This window comes from Apium graveolens, chromosome 2, assembly GCF_009905375.1.
Source record: "Apium graveolens cultivar Ventura chromosome 2, ASM990537v1, whole genome shotgun sequence".
NCBI lineage: Eukaryota > Viridiplantae > Streptophyta > Magnoliopsida > Apiales > Apiaceae > Apium > Apium graveolens.
The window spans coordinates 13,794,839-13,813,763 of NC_133648.1; the positions used below are offsets into that span (position 1 = coordinate 13,794,839).

The 18,925-nt window shown below is 34.6% G+C and overlaps 1 protein-coding gene and 1 non-coding gene across 2 annotated transcripts; one reads left to right on the forward strand and one right to left on the reverse strand.

Annotated features, from left to right (window-relative positions):
* The first annotated feature begins 299 nt into the window (after window positions 1–299).
* LOC141710181 (small nucleolar RNA R71) lies at window positions 300–406 on the forward strand. Its single transcript, XR_012570713.1, has one exon. It is a non-coding gene; the product is annotated as a small nucleolar RNA R71 (small nucleolar RNA).
* Window positions 407–11,732: 11,326 nt separating this feature from the next.
* LOC141707003 (putative WRKY transcription factor 31) lies at window positions 11,733–14,741 on the reverse strand. Its single transcript, XM_074509940.1, has 5 exons — window positions 14,190–14,741; window positions 13,951–14,049; window positions 13,229–13,744; window positions 13,017–13,130; window positions 11,733–12,611 (listed from the first exon to the last, which is right to left on the reverse strand). Exons 1-5 carry the CDS (start codon window positions 14,631–14,633, stop codon window positions 11,958–11,960), a joined length of 1,827 nt encoding a protein of 608 aa, XP_074366041.1. The 5' UTR covers window positions 14,634–14,741; the 3' UTR covers window positions 11,733–11,957.
* Between the last annotated feature and the right edge of the window lie 4,184 nt (window positions 14,742–18,925).

Consider the following 18,925-nt stretch of genomic DNA (forward strand, 5'->3'; position numbering starts at 1 on the left):
TCCGTCACATGCGGAGCGGCACACAGCTCACAAACACTAATTATCTATTTAACACCATAGTTAGCCAGATAATCGATCTTTATAAACAACGCCTTTAGTTGAGTAGTGATAGCCGTAGCTGTATCCACTTCAAGAACTCCTGCTACCTTGCCCTGTGGACATCTCTGGGTTGGATACTGATATTCATTAACAGCCATCAGTTCAATTAGATCATAAGCTTCCTCATAGCTCTTTGCCCATAATGCTCCGACTGTGCTCCCAACCCATTATAAAAATAATTGATGATCATCCAATCAGGCATTCCATGATGAGGATACTTCCTAAGCATCTCCTTGTAGCGCTCCCAAGCTTCATATAAAGATTCTCCTAATTGCTGCGCAAATTGAGTAAGAGCATTCCTGATTGCAGCTGTCTTCGCCATAGGGAAGAATTTAGTAAGAACCTTCTAAGCAAGATCTTCCCAAGTAGTAATCGAACCAGATGGTAGAGAGTGTAACCAGCTCTTAGCCTTGTCCCTCAGAGAGAATGGGAACAGTCTCAGCTTCATAGCATCTTCAGAAACACCGTTGAACTTGAAGGTGTCGCAAATCTCAATGAAATCCCTAATGTGCATATTGGGATCTTCCATTGGAGAACCCCCAAACTGGACTGAATTCTATACCCAATGAATTATGCCAGGCTTAATCTCAAAGGTACTAGCTGTGATAGCTGGCCTGACAATGCTAGATTGAATGTCATTGATCTTGGGTTGAGAAAAATCCATCAAGGATTTCGTTCGTGCTGCTGGATCTCCCATTGTACTGAGTACCTGAAAACACACAAATAAATTATGATAGTAAAAGAGTCTGAGTCAGTGAACTTTAACGACCACTGATGACAAGCACATAAACTAAAAATTAACATTGAGTCCCCGGCAGCGGCGCCAAAAACTTGTTAGGGTGAAAACACGCGCTAATATTCACGCAAGTAGTATAAGATATAAATTAGATTCGTTCCCACAGAGACTGGTTTAGGTTAAGTTCAATTTATGCACCTATGCAACAATGTATGGTTATCGCTCAATGCTAAGACAAATAACAAATTGGGTTTTTATTAACTAAGAGATTATACTAAATAATATTAACTAAGAGAACTGAGGTTGAATTACTTATATGACAAACATGGGATTCTAACTTCATTACTACTTCATTTAATAACCTTATTGTTCTTAACTTTAGCATGTAATGGTGATGACACTAATCAGATAACACGAAACTGATAAACGCCAACTTTTGTTGCACGAGTACCTATCTACCAGATATCCACAAAAGAAATAGAAGCTGAATAGGCACCAATTATATTGAGACCCAATATGTCTATAGAATTTGACAATATAACGGTTTAATGCGCAAGTTATCTATCGTGATTACATAGGGTAAGTAAGATGGTTAAAATTACCTACTAATCATGCATACAATACATGAACCTATGCTAGCATGGCAAGTTCTAAACCTCTATATTCACTGTCGCTTCAATAGAGATTAACACGCTATCTTATATGTTAGCTACGCACATAATACAAACAAGCACAACCAATATTAGGATATCAATCAATCACCACACACCAAGATATCGAAAAAATTAACTATTGAAATCCATAAGTAAATCTGCTAGAATCCCATGACAACGATTAGCCCATAATTGAACTCATCGTCACCATGGGTTCTAATGAAAGCATGGTATAAACAAGGTCTTAATAAACTGAATAATAATTAAAGTACGAATAAACGAGATCTAGGTTCAACAAGAACGAAAACAAACATCCAAAGTTACAACTAATTTAAAGAATCACAAGTTGAAAACAAGATCTTCTTTTTCGGAGTTGTTTTGTGCTTTTAGGTCTTCTCCTTGGTATCCCAATCTTCCCGGATGATAAAAACCCGTTTTTTAAGTATATATACGCCCCTAGTGGACCTCGACCCTTAAAATTGTCAAATTCCACTCAAATAGGGTTTTTCAGCGAAATCAGCGACCAACCGCGCCTCAGGCAGCCGCCTCAGCTCTCCAAGCGGGCGCCTCAGCTCCCAAGCGGCCTTCCCACATCCCAGGCGGGCGCCTGGAGCCTGTTTGGAAAAAATTCTGATGAATCTTGTTTTGGCCATAACTTGAGTTCTACTCGTCAGAATTAGGCGATTCAACTGCCCACGCGAAGCTAACGAGATTCTCTACAACTTGACAATGGTCTTGGCTTCCAAATATGATCACTTTTTATCATATTTCCTTTAACAGCTCATTTCTTCATTTAACTGATACCTGAAATGCAATAACACAAAAACACATCAAAATACCAATAACTTGAGTCGAAAACACCAATTTAAGCTTGTAATAAAGCGTTCCAAGTGGATATAAAATCCACTTATCAGTGACCAGCAGAACCACAATTATTACATACCTTCCTAGGGCCATTAGCTCCTATCCTGCCAATTTTATTTCTATTTCTCTTAGTCTTGGAAGTAAAACCTAGCCTGACAAAAGATAAGTTAGAATCACTAGCAACAAACATAGGTTTCTTTGCCTTTTGTCTCCTAAAAAGCTCGAGATACTATAAACATATCATGATGAATATAAAGATTATTTTCATCAAAAGGCTGTAATATCCAGGATTTGACGTGTTTATATTTTTGTTAATAATAAATATTATGTGATTATTATATGAATTTTGGTAATTATCTGTGAAGTGGTATCTGTGTTTGGATATGTAAACATGATATAATTTGGGTATTTTAATTTTTATATGTCCAAAATAAAATATAGATAATTGTCATATCTTCCTATTTATTTTTATGATGATTTATGATTTTATTGGACATTTATGGATTTTATAATTTCTTTTTCCGAGTAATTACAAACAATTTTATATAATCGGGAACCAGCCGACCTCAACCATTTTTACGTTTTTATAACCCGAAACTCTTCCGAGAACTCCTTCCTAACCAAATTGTAATATTACGAGCATTTTCCATGTTTCGACATTTTCGATTCGGCGTACGGTGTGTCCTGTGCGGGTCCCGACGCAATATTTTCGATACAATATTCGTTTCGGTAAATCAATAAAACTCGTATTTTTGATAAACGGGATCTTTTTATTAAACTATTATAATTATCACCTCGTAATACGTGTAACCAGGCGCTGAGACCAAGACCGCAGTACAAATTGTACATATCTGGATAATTATCGCGAAAACCGGTACCGTTTGGATTCGTTTTTATAAATAAGCGTACTATTTTATATTCGGAATGATCCAGCGGGATACTAATTTCCCGTAATTATAAATAGCCTTTACCGTATTTTATTTCGTACAGAAAATCATTTGCAGCCAGTAAATTATATAATTTTACAGAGAAAATACTTATATTCATATAAACTTCTGAGAATCAAACTGCATTTTCAAGGCGTTACCGGATTCCGATTGGAAAGCTCGAGTACTCAAAACGAAGGCCTTGAGGTGTTCTATCAGAATCAATAAGCCTTTCAACTGCAGAATCAAAGGGTATTTTTCTATAATTTTTATTAATTTCGAATTATTTTGATTAAAAATATAAATTTCTGTTCAGATGATTGTTTGAATGATTTGATGCTTGTATGTTGTAGAACTTTTCTTCCTGATGATTTTGATATATCATATGACTGATTTGGAGTTCAACAACATGTTCAAAATTGAGTTTGATTTTCGAATTTTGAAATTAGGGTTTATAACCCATATGAATGTTCTTGATTGAATTTGGGGGTTTCTTATTTAGGGATTAACAGATGTTCTAGATGGGTGGGTTTTGTTCCCATTGAAATTTGCAATCGATTGGTGTATCGTATGTTAACAGACGATCCCTGGTTCGAAGGGAGTTGTCATTTGAAGTTTCTTCGAGTTCACCGGAAATCGGCGAACTTCTCGGCCAATTGCCGGCCAACTCAGGGATTGTTAGAATGAATTGATTGATGGGTTATGTTCCTGGTGAGCCATAGTTGTAATCTGGAGGTGATGGTGGGGTGAGGATGCCAGAATCGTCTTCTCCGGCGAGACAGGACATTTTCCGGCAAACCCCTGTAAAAAATTTCAGTTTAGTACCTGTGGTTTTGAAAGAGAAACAGTTTAGTCCCTGACCTTTCCAGACTTTGCAAAATTAGTATTCCTGTTTATAAATTATTTAAAAATCATATTTTCTATTTATTTTAATTATAAAAATTCGTTTTTAATTACTGAAAATCCCAAACATTATTTTAATTCTAAAAATTATTTTTAATTCAAAAATAAATCTGAATTAATTAGTTAATTAATTTTTGTTAATAATTAATTGATTAATTGATTATTAATTGATTTTAATTAATTATTTAATTAGATTTAATTATTTATAAATGATTTAAAAATTCCGAAAAATAGTTTCGAGCTTTAAAATATTATTTTAAATTATTTTCCAGGCTCGATAATTAATAAAAAATTATTTTAAAGCCAGATTTGGCTAACCGAACCCTATTTATTGTTTTAAAATTGATCCAATGACCCGTTTTGACTCCGAAAAATATTTTAAAAATCATATTAAATACCCGACAGACTGTTTATGGCCCGAGACTTCCTTATAAATAAAATTTCATTGATTGTTTGACGTGCTCTGTGCTATATGTGACTTAATTGTTTGACTGTCGGTCTATGTGATCAGTGTTTACCTGTTTTAGCATAACTTTTAATCCGTAAATCGGATTTGAGTGAAACGAAGGGTAGATGAAACCTTATGACATCCATGTGACAATTAGAATAATGTGAGATGAATATTGATAGATACTTATGATGCCTAACAGAGTTGACAAGGCGTAGAAAAGGGAAGCAGGTGATCAGAAAATGAAATCGATGCGTAGAAAATACAGCAGGTGATTAGTGAATGGAAGCAAGGCATAGAAAAGTAGACGAGTGGTTATTGAATAAAGTCAGTAGACAAGTACGAGTGAAGTTGGAATCCATTATGATAAGGCAAGTACTTCTAAACCTTTTTCGAGATATAATGCAAATATTTCTAAATTCTCTCGTGGTAAATTTTTAAGTAGTCAAAATAGTTCTGTTTTATATTGTAAGTACTTTGAATCCTTCAGCCTTGAACCTGAGCCACATCATTTGATCTTTGAGCCGTCAGCCTTATTCTTTGTAAACCATTTCTTGTTGATTTACCAGATACTAAACCACACAAATACGGTACTACTCCACACATATATACCCATCATATACCAAACACTGGAACAAAATTACTTAAACATACAGAAACTTTTATACTCCACCATACCTTGTGACATCAAAGAACTAAACCTTGTAAGATCATTGTTCATCTAATACCCAATTCTCCTACAGGCTGAAGGCCATTTCTTATACATACTTTGATACACCCATGTGATACTCATGAAATGCATCATGCCTTTATACAAATGTTTCATCACTGTTGATTATGATCTTATTTTACTAAGTTATATTGTTATTCATATTAATTTACTTTAGAATTGCATAGTTTTCTTTATGTGTACCAAATTCGTGGTCAGACCATATTCGTGGTCGAATTAGGCCAATGTGTTCCAGTTTATAGAGCAGAGCCGTGTGCCTTGCTCGGGGTTAGTGCATGACTGATTAACAGCCTAACCTTGGTTTTAAAATTTAAAATGAATATCCAATTCTAATGATTGTTTAACAAAAAAACTTGATTCCTCTGAATCATCTCATTTGATCATTGATTAACCTCAGTTACTGTTAGTGTGACTTGCTGAGCTAGTTAACTCACTCTTGCGAATCTTTTTATATATTATACAGTTAAGAAGGATACAGTTGATAGCGGGGTTTCCCAGTTCAATGCACGAGCTAGGATTCCAGATTGAGTTGGAGTGAGCTAGCAGGAGCTTATTATGGTAGCGAGATAGTAAGATTGTAAGAATGATTTCATTATCAGTTGTAAGTTAAATTAGTTGGGATTTGATACGTTGTAATAAAAGTTAAGTTGTGGCTTGTTTTCATACTTTAACCTGTTGCGATCCGTGGTTATGTAAAGTAGGGTCATTGCAAATAATATTTCATATACAGGTTTATATATTGTGTATGTGTTGTTGACCCCAAACTTCTGACCCGGGTTTGGAGGGCACCACAAAGGCTCAACAATAGCTTTCTTAAATAGAGGCTTCTTAGCTTCTTTAAGAACATGAGGTGTACTAGGGGAATTCACAAATTTCTCAACAGGGTCATTTTCAACTACTCGTTTCATAGAAGCTTGTCTATGTTCGTCTTAGTCTAGATCTATCCCAACCTTTCCACCTACTATTTAATAAGCTATGAGATTCTTAGCAAGATTTACAAAATCAGTAAAAGCATGCAATTTAATGTCTAATTCTGCATTATTGCTCTTAAGCTCTTCCTCTGTCTCAATGTGCTTCTTAATCTTAAGCTCTAAATAAGCATTAGTTTGCTTAAGATTTTTCACACCGACCCTATCAAGAACTAACTTATCATTTTCATCTTTAACCTTCTTTAGTTCTACTTTTAGGTCCTCAACATGAGCCAGATTACATTCTAGTAGATACTAACATTTCTATACATTTCTTTTAAGGCATCATGTTGCTCAATGCATTCCTTTATTTTGTATTGTGCCCTAAGATAGTGATAAAAAACTACAATTTCGTACACTAAGACAGTTTGTCTAAAAGCAACACAGTGTTCATTATCACACAAATTATCAGGAGGTAAAGCACAAACAATTGAGAATTTTACCTTAGAAGAAGATTTTGCCATCAATGCAAGATTTTCATTTTTCTCTTCTTCATCATCAATGTCATCCCAGCTCTTCCCTTCAGCTATGTAAGATTTCATTCGGTACTTTCTTGAGCTACCTGTGTCCTTCTTCTGATAAATATTTCCTTTATCCTTTGCTTGCTGAGACTTTCTACATTCAGTGGAAAAGTGCCCAACCTCATCACAGTTAAAGCATCTGAACTTATTTCCATCAACCATCCATGTCTTGTGACCAGATTCAAAAGATGAACTTGACCTTTGACCACGATTGCTGCTTCTAGAACCCATAAAGCCTTGCTTCCTTCTAAACCTGATGTTACTGAACATCACAGCGGCTTTAGACTTAGGCTTTTCAGCAGTAATGTCAAGCTCTTTGAATTCACTAGCTACAAGAGCAGTTGTCTTGAGTAGTTCAACATTCTTGCTATCAACTGTACCACCACCATAGATGATTGTCCTTTGTTCCTGCTCCATTTCATGAGTATTCAGTTTACCATACAACTTCTCAAGTGTCATGGTCTCAAAATCAACATATTCACGAATAGATGAAGCTTTGTTCTCTTGATGGTGAGGTAAGACAACCATAAACTTCCTGTTGACTTCTCTTTGAGGGTAAGTCTTGTCATGAATACTCAATTCATTCAACAATTTGTTAAGTCTGTCGAAGACTTGTGTTATGCTTTCTCCAGGAAAGGACTTAAAAGCCTCAAATTGTGTAGTCAAGATATCCGGTCGATTTTTCCTGACATCTTCAGTTCTTTCCATAAGCAATTCTCTGCTATCCCACATGTGCTTGGCACTTTAACAGACCATGATTTGGTGACTCATATCATCATCCATCGAATCCACCAAAGTAAGCTGCATGCCTTCATCCAAAACAATCAATTCCTTATCAACAATAGTCCATTCTGATTCTGGACATGACATACTGGATCCAGGGATCTCTGGATGCTCCTTCATAGGCACATGTCTTTCATTTCTCAATACCTTCATATAATTTGGATTTGAAGCCCGAATATATGAAAGCATTTTCTTCTTTCATAGATTATATCTCGATTTATCAAACTGAGGAACCTTAATACTACTAACTTTTCGAGTACTCATCTTTTCAGATATGAGAAAAATTTGCAATATACCGTCTCAAAACATAAATACCCAGTCAGTCAACAATACCAAAACCAGTCAAGTTAAAACCAACAAACCCAAAACCAGATATGCACACTAGAAGCTTTTTCAGAATCTGTACAACCAAAACCAACTACAAAACTTTCTAATCTAATAGATCCGATCTGTATATTGATCAATAAGCCCTGATACCGATTGTTAGGTCCAAAAGGTACATACAGAGGGGGGATGAATGTATGTTTTTGTTTTTCATAAATAAATGCAGCGGATACTGAAACTATGAAAATGAAATAAACAAACACAGAGATATCGGGGTAAATTTGCTTTTACTCAAAGTATAAATACCAAGAGGATTTGCTTACAACTCCGAATACAAATGATTCGAAGCAACAATTATAAAAAGAACCAATACAATAAGATATCAAACTAGGTTTCTTCTTATCACACTAAAGATCTAAAACTCTTATCAAATGATATTAAATACAATCAAAGAAATTTTAAATGATGATTGTATCAACTTTGTAAGTCTTTAAATGGTGAGTAAACAAATGTGCATGATCTCTCCTTGTCAAATCAAGTTTTTCAAAGTGCTGAGAATATTTTGCAAGAGTTTCGTACTATTCAATGTTGAAGAGATACAATTTCAATTGCATCTGAATTATTTATATAGCTGGTAGGTAGAGTAGAGAGAGAAATGACCACATGGCTGCTTTACATCCATTCATTTTAAATTGACAACCTGTAAAACAATGCAACTTACGTCCCCTGGGAGCATTCCCTTTTTACTTGCGACTAGAAGACTTTGAGACCACTTGTTTTAAAGTTCTAATTCCTTACTCGCGAATAGAGTGTCCAAGGAAGGAATTTAAGCTAGGATATATTCAAGTGGCGACTACAAGGCTTTCAAACAACATCACTGGCGACTACAAGGTAAGGGAAAACTTGCCTTAGCCATTTTTCTAACTTGCGAATAACATCCCCCTTGTAGTTCCTTAGTTGCAACTTCATTCACCTAGTAGTGACTAAGTGGCGAGTGGTACCAGCAAGTCGAAAGTTAGTTGCGAGCCTTATAGACTTTTTCAAGCTAAGTTCTGATTGCCTTGCTACTTGGAGGCTTTAGAATACGAGCTTGTGGGCCATAGCCACATGGGAGCTTTATTTATTCACAAGCCCATTCTAACTTGCGACCAAGTACTCCTAATATAGCTAGGTGGCGAGTTCTACCTCTCTTGGAGCCCCTGTATATATGCATAACATAGGACTTAGAATAATTTTAGAGTTCCTTCTTCCCTTGTATGAACCAGTTAGAGCCTTAGAATTATTTTGATCAAGTAAATAATTTTAAGTTGCTACAAGAATAATGGACATACACTTTTGATTTCATTTTTGCTCTAATTTATTCCCAAATGCTCCTACTAAATTAAAACCAATTCCTGTACTGAGATATTGAACTATACTTCAAGACTATTACTTCTGATAATCAATATACTGGTCATGGTGACTCTTACTACAAGGTAGTGATCACTTTGACTTAGTTTCTGTGGAGTATTGCAATCCCTAAGTTGTCCTTTCTTCAAGTCTTCTTTCTTAAGTCTTCGTATAAACCATAAAACTTGTATATCCAGATACAAATCCTTACTTAACAATCTTCCTAATGATAGTACTTAGTTTTCTTTCACAAATCACTGACACCTAGTGCAATGGTCTGGTTCACAGGTGACTAATTCCGCTCTCAGACTTTCGTACTATAATCTTCTTAAATCATTGTCAAATCTTCTCCCAGATACAAACAACTTCTCTTAGGATCCTTAAGGTGTTCATACTGATCCTGATAACTGTTTCGAGTGACTTCAATCTTATTTCTCCGTTGCTAGAACATGTTAATGAATTTCATACGGATCTCTGTTGACGTCTTCTTCACTGTAGTTACCAAAACCATCATGTATATACTGATTATAGTGAAACATAGATTATTTTTAATTACTTTGTATTATGTTGAGTTATCCATTGTTGAGTTACACATACAGTTTCAATTTTACTCAACGTAAAAGTTCTCAAAGAAACCCTAATATTCTCATTCTTACTAGGGTTTTCATTTGTTTTCACAAGTGAAAGTCTCTGATCTTTTCTTTCTTATATGTTTTTCTTGATTAAACTTTTATTTTATTTCAATAATCTCTAAATATATTTAGATTTTGTTTAGTTCGTTATTATAAAGAGTTTATTTTATTTTGGTGTATTTTGTTATTTATATTTGGAATTTTAGATTTGCAAAGTTTTCATGATTTTAATTCAGTAAGAAAAGTTTTCATGAGGTTGTATATATGATTGATTGTTCAAAACAATTGAATTACAACGATTACATATATTCTTGTAATTTTCAAAGAAGTCATTTAGGCTCTTTCTTGATTCAACAACGATATATTATATTTATGTATTTATTCAATTTAATTTGTATTTGTACGTGTCATATAAGTTTTATTTAACTATGTTTAATTTGTTCAGGAGGCTCAAATTAGCTTAGACATCATTTTCAATTACATTCATTTATAGAAAAAATAAATTTGATTTAATTTGTACAAAAATCATCTCGGTACTGTTGTGTATAACCCACACCTGCAGTAGTATAGCAAACTGTGGACTAGTGACAGACACGAGAAATAGATGGCATCGAGCAGTTATTAAAAGAAAAAAAAGAAGGAAAATGGTATTTTCAGAATTACATTTTTATTTTGAGAGCAAAACAAGAATAAAAAGACAAAACAATTTCCTGTATTCAAGATCAAAATCCTGAAAAAAGAGTGCGGGAATAATTTGATACTTTCGCAACTTATTATTCTGAAAAAACCTCTAAAAATAATATTTTGAGTTAATTTCACTTTGAATCACTTTAATTTAAGCATAATCCGGATTAGGTTAAGAACTTTAATTATATGCAATATACATAACTTAGGTTTTAATACCCTTATAATGACCACCCTTCGGGCCGATTTTTATTAGTTTTGACCGTTAAATAACGGTTGACTAAGGGTAAAAATAGAGATATTAAGTATAAAATATTTTAAAAATATATTAAAAATTCGATTTTATAGTGCGAGTATCTATATAAAAATTTTATAATGTGCGTAATAATTATAAATATATCAAAAAATATTATTTAACTTGAATATTATAAAGATGAAATAATTAAATAGAAAAATTAAAAAAAAATTATTATTATTATTAAAAAAGGCTTAAATCGGTTTAACATTTGAATCAATTTTTTTTTAAAAAAATTATTATATTTTTTACTATTTTTCCCAATATTTTAAATTTAGTAATGTTTTATTTAAATATTTTATATGTGTTATCTCCGTTTTACCCCTAGTGAACTGAAATTTAACAGTCAAAATTGACAGAAAATTGGTCGAAGGGGTGGTTATTGTAAATAATTCTAATATTTTCCACAAAGAATCAAGCATATATCCAAAAACAGTTGTATGACTCTGACCAATTGCAGCTTGGGCCATAAAAACAACGTTTTGTATTTTCATGCACTGCACGCTTGGTTCACCTCGGTTGTATTGACGGCTCGCTGCAAACACCATATAGCACAATGCGTGTAGACACATATTTTATAAATTCTTCTTTACCATTTCTAATATTGTTATATTGACTGTGGGCCAAATAGCAAATTCAAACCAGACAAGAAATCAAATTTTCCGCATGCGACAATTTATTTTTATTTTTTCTCACAAAATTCAAGTTTGAGACGTTTTAGGTGAATACATTCTTCACTGAGCAGGCCTAAGAAAAATGTGCAAGAATTTACCGTATATAACAAAGAAACCAAAATGTGTATATATTATTTTATCACATCATGCTTTTACAATATTTTTGTATGTTTTCCGAAATTTCGGATTTATTTATTTAAACATGGATAAATGAAAAAACTCGATTCTATGTATACCCCCTATCCCACCCCCTGACAAATGATCATGTAAACCATCATTTTCCTTCTCTTCAACTGATACTAAATTTCAAAAAAAAATGAAAAGATGCTCAGTTACTGTTGTTATTACTGGTGGAAGTTGTGACATTGGCAACACTGTTAGTGTTGATGTTTGCATTGGAAGTGCCCCCAAAGATAGAAGAAATGGCTGCTGCTAGAGCTGCAGTAAAATTCGGATCCGATGTCAAGGCATTAACGGTGTCAGCCATTGTGCCCGGTTGCGCTTGGTTGTGCATTGGTGGTATTCCTAGTTTACCCAACTGAGTTGTAGCTTCCATGTCCCGAGATGACTTTTGAGGTCCCGAGAATTTTGATTGGTTGTTCAATGCCTGACTAAATATTTGCGGTAGAAGAGCTTCAGGAGAGTGTGGCAATTGTTGTGGGTTCCCGAATTGTACTTGGAATTGATTTTGTGGCCTTTGGAGTTGTAAGGGATTTGAAGATTGAGTCAAGTCCAATGTAACAGTAGGAAATGGTGCTGAGGCGGAAATTGTGGCCATGCTTGAGGAGCAAGGGAGAAGAGTTCTGGCTAGATAATTTGAGTTCATTAGTCCGTCTGCACTTGGCATTGATCCTGAGAGCAGCATCCGTGCAGCTGATGATGTTGTTGAAGCCATTGCCATTGCTGCTGGAGGTAAAGGGTGGTTGTGATTGCCTTCGTATGTTGTGATCAGAATTGTCCTATCTTCTGCACACCTTTGCACCTGCAAATTTACCGTGATTTTACATTATACTTGAGCTAGTAAAATATTTTGTTGAAGATTATAATTTTGAGCAAATGAATAGTACTGTTCAAAAACTGCTGAACCATCCCTAGTAAAAAGAGACAGGGGGAGTGGTCTTAAAACTTGAATATTTGGGTCAACTGATCCCAGGTCACACATTGACAAGAGGCTGAGGATCCAAGTGTTTTAAGGCATTTATTAGTGTGTGACTATAATATTTTTCCAACTGATCTCTGAAAATGTTACTGCCAAATTAGGTAACCTCTATTCTTCTGACCGGGATGCAGCCGTTTAAGCGATTGGAAAACTTCAGTCGGTGGCAGAATTTAAGCACTTGAATAGTGTATTAATTCATCTAAAAGATGACTAGTAGTCTTAGGTTACCTGTTTCCGAACTGGACAACCAGCAGCCATGGTGCACCTATAGTAGGCTCGAGGACACGGGTTTCCTTTAGCCATCTTCTGTCCATATTTTCTCCACTGACATCCATCAGTAATCTGACAGTAACAAAAAATATAACAAAGAATTAAAACTGTATAAATTACAACCAAATTTAAAATTAATGATCTGAGCCAGATTATTCATCAATACATACCATTGGTGCCTCTGATCTAGCCCTGACAGAGACTCGGGCTTTTCTAATGGTAGCCTCAGTGGCCTGGTCAACCTCTTTGGAAGGGCTCAATCTAGAAACTTTACTACAACCTCCCCACTGTTGAGATCCTTGATTTAGACTATCATTTTCCGTTAACAAATCCTCCTGTTTCTGTTTACTGATCCGAGAGTGAGACAGATCACGGCCTTCTGACAAAGAGAGTGAAGGCTCCTGATCTGGTGTCTCACCATTCGGCCCACCTCCATCAATAAACTGTCTAGGCACCATCTTTCGCATACTATTTTGTCTAACAAATTGATCAGCCTTGCTTTTATTTCCACCTTCAACATCTAATTCTACTTTATCATTATCCATTGCTTTCTGATTTTGCTGCTGCATAAATGTCATTAGATGCATCTGAAGATTGTTGTAATTGTTTGTCACCTCATCGACCAAGTCCTTCAGGCGCTGATTCTCGGAGTTCATTCGTTCCAGCTCAGCATGAAGTACCGCTAGCTGAAACATTAATTTATGATCAGTCTAACATATAGACTCACTCACCGACACGCCAAAAAGATATATATCATATCATCGTGACACCGTTACGGTACTAAAAATTACCGTTTTTAATTATACAAATCACCGGTCTGTCATTTGTAGGCTAAATTAGTTTGTATTCGAACGATCAAGGTAAAATATGTGTTCTGAGCACACGCAATTACCTCATTTTTAACTCTTTTATCTCCCGAGTTAGAAGAAATACCATCATCCACTATTGACTGATCACTGCTAGTGTTTGTGGTGAGAAGATGCAGACCAGTCTGTTTTGATCAGTAATATAATTTGTTATTGCATAAATGTGAATAGAAAGTAAACTATTGAAGTAATTAATGAGGAAAACGATAAAAGTAGTTGAGAAATCTAGATTTGATAAGTTAAAGAAAAAAAATACAAGACTTACATTCACATTGAAATGTTGAGGTCCACACAAAGCATCTCTCAGATCATCATGACCATCAGTCTCAGCTATGTTATGATCTTGATCATCTTTCTTGCTTGCAAAGAAGTCCATCTCATCGATGACAGGGCGCTTCTCATCAGACATAAAAACCCGATCATGCTCGTGTTTTTGATCATGTTCATGGTTTGTAGTGGTGCAGTTCAGGTTGACTGGAAACTGTATAGTAGCTGGTGGTGGCGGAGGTGGTGGAACTGGTATAGAAGAGAACACATTCGACACTTCTCCACAATCCATAGGGTATGGTGGTGTTGATTCGAGCTTAAACTTGTGACGGTGACGAAGACTGGGGTCCTGTGTACGATCCGATGATGTAAACAAATGAAGAGGGTGATGATGATGAGAAGAAGAAGAAGGATCAATGGAGAGTCCACTCCCTTGAGCCATGGAATATAACAAGAAGAGGGATGATGAGTCTTGATCAAAGTTAAGATACTATTGACTCGGCTTATAACAAGGGATGGAGGTATAGACTAGAGACTAGAGAAGGGTAGACCAAATACAATGCGAGCGTTTACATATATATGAGAGAATTTTTTAAACATATTTTATCAAGAGAATATATATATTTTTATAAAAATAAGTACAATATAGAAATGAACTAATATATTCACATAAAATATAGGCGTTAATATATATGATATTATAACAATCATTTAACAAAATTTAAATTTTATACGACAATAATATGTATAATATACATCAGTCTCTCCCTTAATCTTCTACTTGTTGTGGTGTAGTTTACATTACAAAGTCTATTACTACGACTAGCCTTGTCATTCATTTCTCCCCATCTTTTGACTCCAACGAAAACTAATTGCTACTCCCAATTGTGTGTTAGTTTCATTTTTATGTGGCTACTAATATATGTGGCTACTAATATGTAATATCCCGTAATTTTTAGAATTCGATCAATAATAGATTAATAGAAAAAAATATTAAAATTGAAAAAAGACTAGGATTTAAAATTGAATTAGACTAATGGGCCTAAAACTTGGATCCAATTCTAATATGGATAACTTGTAGGTTAAGATACAGGGTTTTGTCTCGTTATAAATACACCCTATTCGTCTTCCCCGCCTTAATTAATAAAATCCGTAGGGCTCTTCTCAGCAAAAATCAGCAGTTTTGTAAAATTCGTAGAAAATTCATAGTAAGTCAGAATTCAGTGATTCTAGACTTTTCAGAGAGGTCTTTTCGTTATCTTCAACTTTCGTGTTTCGTGTTTTTCAAGATAACGTCATTTAGAGGGTCAAAAAAGCTATATTCAGATCTGGTCAGATTTTGAGGTAAGTTTTCGATCGATCTTGCTAGTATTTTCAAAATTGTGTGTTATGTGTATATATTTGATTATCAAAACATGGGCTAAGTGATGGTATATTTGAAAGTATTATGTGTTATAGAATATGTATCGATGTATATGTGTGTTGTCTCAACGATAATTTTGGATATTTGATTTGAGCCATGGTTTGTGAAAATATCGAATAAGAACTTAGGACCGTAGTCACCGGATTGTAGTGACAGTTTTCTGAAAATTTAGGACCGTTATCACGGGGTTGTAGTGGTCGTGGCATGAATTATGGATTTTAAATTATTGTTATTTATGTGGTATGTGTATTGTGTGTATCGAATAAGAATAAGAATATGTACCGAAAGTGTTTATTTCGTATATCATATCGTATATGTTATCGTATTTTGTTATATGTGTTCATGTTACTTGGCCTACTAGTTGGATCAATTGTTTTCTTGCTGAGCTTTGTAGCTCACCCCTGACAATTTCAGGTTTTGTCCGAGATTCGAGTTGAATAGCATTGGAGTTCGAGAACCATAGTTTGGCATAGATTGACTTTTGGACTTCCGTTAGCTGCGCTTTTGTAATAGTCATCTTTGTAATAGAATTTTGGATTAATAAGTTGGATTTTGTATTAGTTTTGATTTAGATTTAATAGTCCGGAAGTGTGGGCTGTTACAGTTGGTATCAGAGCAGGATGTCTTTCGGAGTGTATTAGGTATGGGACTAGTACATTCTCTAGGATGAGTTCATGTGGACAATAGTTTGACCTTTGATAGATCACAGGTAGATGGGGTAGATGTGTCTCGAACTTTAGGATTGTTGTGAGTTTGGGGACTAAATTCTTTTTAAGGAGGGTAGTATGTAATATCCCGTAATTTTTAGAATTCGATCAATAATAGAATAATAGAAAAAAAAATATTAAAATTAGAAAATGACTAGGATTTAAAATTGAATTAGACTAATGGGCCTAAAATTGGGATCCAATTCTAATATGGATAACTTGTAGGTTAAGATACAGGGTTTTGTCTCGTTATAAATACACCCTATTCGTCTTCCCCGCCTTAATTATTAAAATTCTTAGGGCTCTTCTCAGCAAAAATCAACAGTCTTGTAAAATTCGTAGAAAATTCATAGTAAGTCAGAATTCAGTGATTCTGGACTTTTCGGAGAGGTCTTTTCGTTATCTTCAACTTTCATGTTTCGTGTTTTCCAAGATAATGTCGTTTAGAGGGCCAAAAAAGCTATATTCAGATCTGGTCAGATTTTGAGGTAAGTTTTCGATCGATCTTGCTAGTATTTTCAAAATTGTGTGTTATGTGTATATATTTGATTATCAAAATATGGGCTAAGTGATGGTATATTTGAAAGTATTATGTGTTATAGAATATATATCGATGTATATGTGTGTTGTCTCAACGATAATTTTGGATCTTTGATTTGTGCCATGGTTTGTGAAAAATATCGAATAAGAACTTAGGACTGTAGTCACCGTATTGTAGTCACTGTTTTCTGAAAATTTAGGACCGTTATCACCGGGTTGTAGTGGTCGTGGCATGAATTATGGATTTTGAATTATTGTTATTTATGTGGTATGTGTATTGTGTGTATCGATTAAGAATAAGAATATGTACCGAAAGTATTTATTTTGTATATCATATCGTATATGTTATCATATTTTATTATATGTGTTCATGTTACTTGGCCTACTAGTTGGATCGATTGTTTTCTTGCTGAGCTTTGTAGCTCACCCCTGACAATTTCAGGTTTCGTCTGAGATTCGAGTTGAATAGCATTGGAGTTCGAGAACCATAGTTTGGCGTAGATTGACTTTTGGACTTCCGTTAGCTGCGCTTTGGTAATAGTCATCTTTGTAATAGAATTTTGGATTAATAAGTTGGATTTTGTATTAGTTTTGATTTAGATTTAATAGTCCGGAAGTGTGGGCTGTTACAGTTGATATCAGAGCAGGCTGTCTTTCGAAGTGTATTAGGTATGGGACTAGTTCATTCTCTAGGATTCGTTCATGTGGACCATAGTTTGACCTTTGATAGATCACGGGTAGATGGGGTAGATGTGTCTCGAACTTTAGGATTGTTGTGAATTTGGGGACCAAATTCTTTTTAAGAAGGGTAGTATGTAATATCCCGTAATTTTTAGAATTCGATCAATAATAGAATAATAGAAAAAAAATATTAAAATTAGAAAAGGATTAGGATTTAAAATTAAATTAGACTAATGGGCCTAAAATTTGGATCCAATTCTAATATGGATAACTTGTAGGTTAAGATACATGGTTTTGTCTCGTTATAAATACACTCTATTCGTCTTCCCCGCCTTAATTAATAAAATCCGTAAGGCTCTTCTCAGCAAAAATCAGCAGTCTTGTAAAATTCGTAGAAAATTCATAGTAAGTCAGAATTTAGTGACTGGACTTTTCGGAGAGGTCTTTTCGTTATCTTCAACTTTCGTGTTTCATTTTTTTCAAGATAACGTCGTTTAGAGGGTCAAAAAAGCTATATTCAGATCTGGTCAGATTTTGAGGTAAGTTTTCGATCGATCTTGCTAGTATTTTCAAAATTGTGTGTTATGTGTATATATTTGATTATCAAAACATGGGCTAAGTGATGGTATATTTGAAAGTATTATATGTTATAGAATATGTATCGATGTATATGTGTGTTGTCTCAACGATAATTTTGGATCTTTGATTTGTACCATGGTTTATGAAAATATCGAATAAGAACTTAGGACCGTAGTCAACGGATTGTAGTGACAGTTTTCTGAAAATTTAGGACCGTTATCACCGGGTTGTAGTGGTCGTGGCATGAATTATGGATTTTGAATTATTGTTATTTATGTGGTATGTGTATTGTGTGTATCGAATAAGAATATGTACCGAAAGTGTTTATTTCGTATATCGTATCGTATATGTTATCGTATTTTATTATATGTGTTCATGTTACTTGGCCTACTAGTTGGATCGATTATTTTCTTGCTGAGCTTTGTAGCTCACCCCTGACAATTTCAGGTTTCGTCCGAGATTCGAGTTGAATAGCATTGGAGTTCGAGAACCATAGTTTGGCGTAGATTGACTTTTGGACTTCCGTTAGCTGCGCTTTTGTAATAATCATCTTTGTAATAGAATTTTGGATTAATAAGTTGGATTTTGTATTAGTTTTGATTTAGATTTAATAGTTCGGAAGTGTGGGCTTTTACAGTTGGTATCAGAGCAGGCTGTCTTTCGGAGTGTATTAGGTATGGGACTAGTACATTCTCTAGGATGCGTTCATGTGGACCATAGTTTGACCTTTGATAGATCACGGGTAGATGGGGTAGATGTGTCTCGAACTTTAGGATTGTTGTGAATTTGGGGACCAAATTCTTT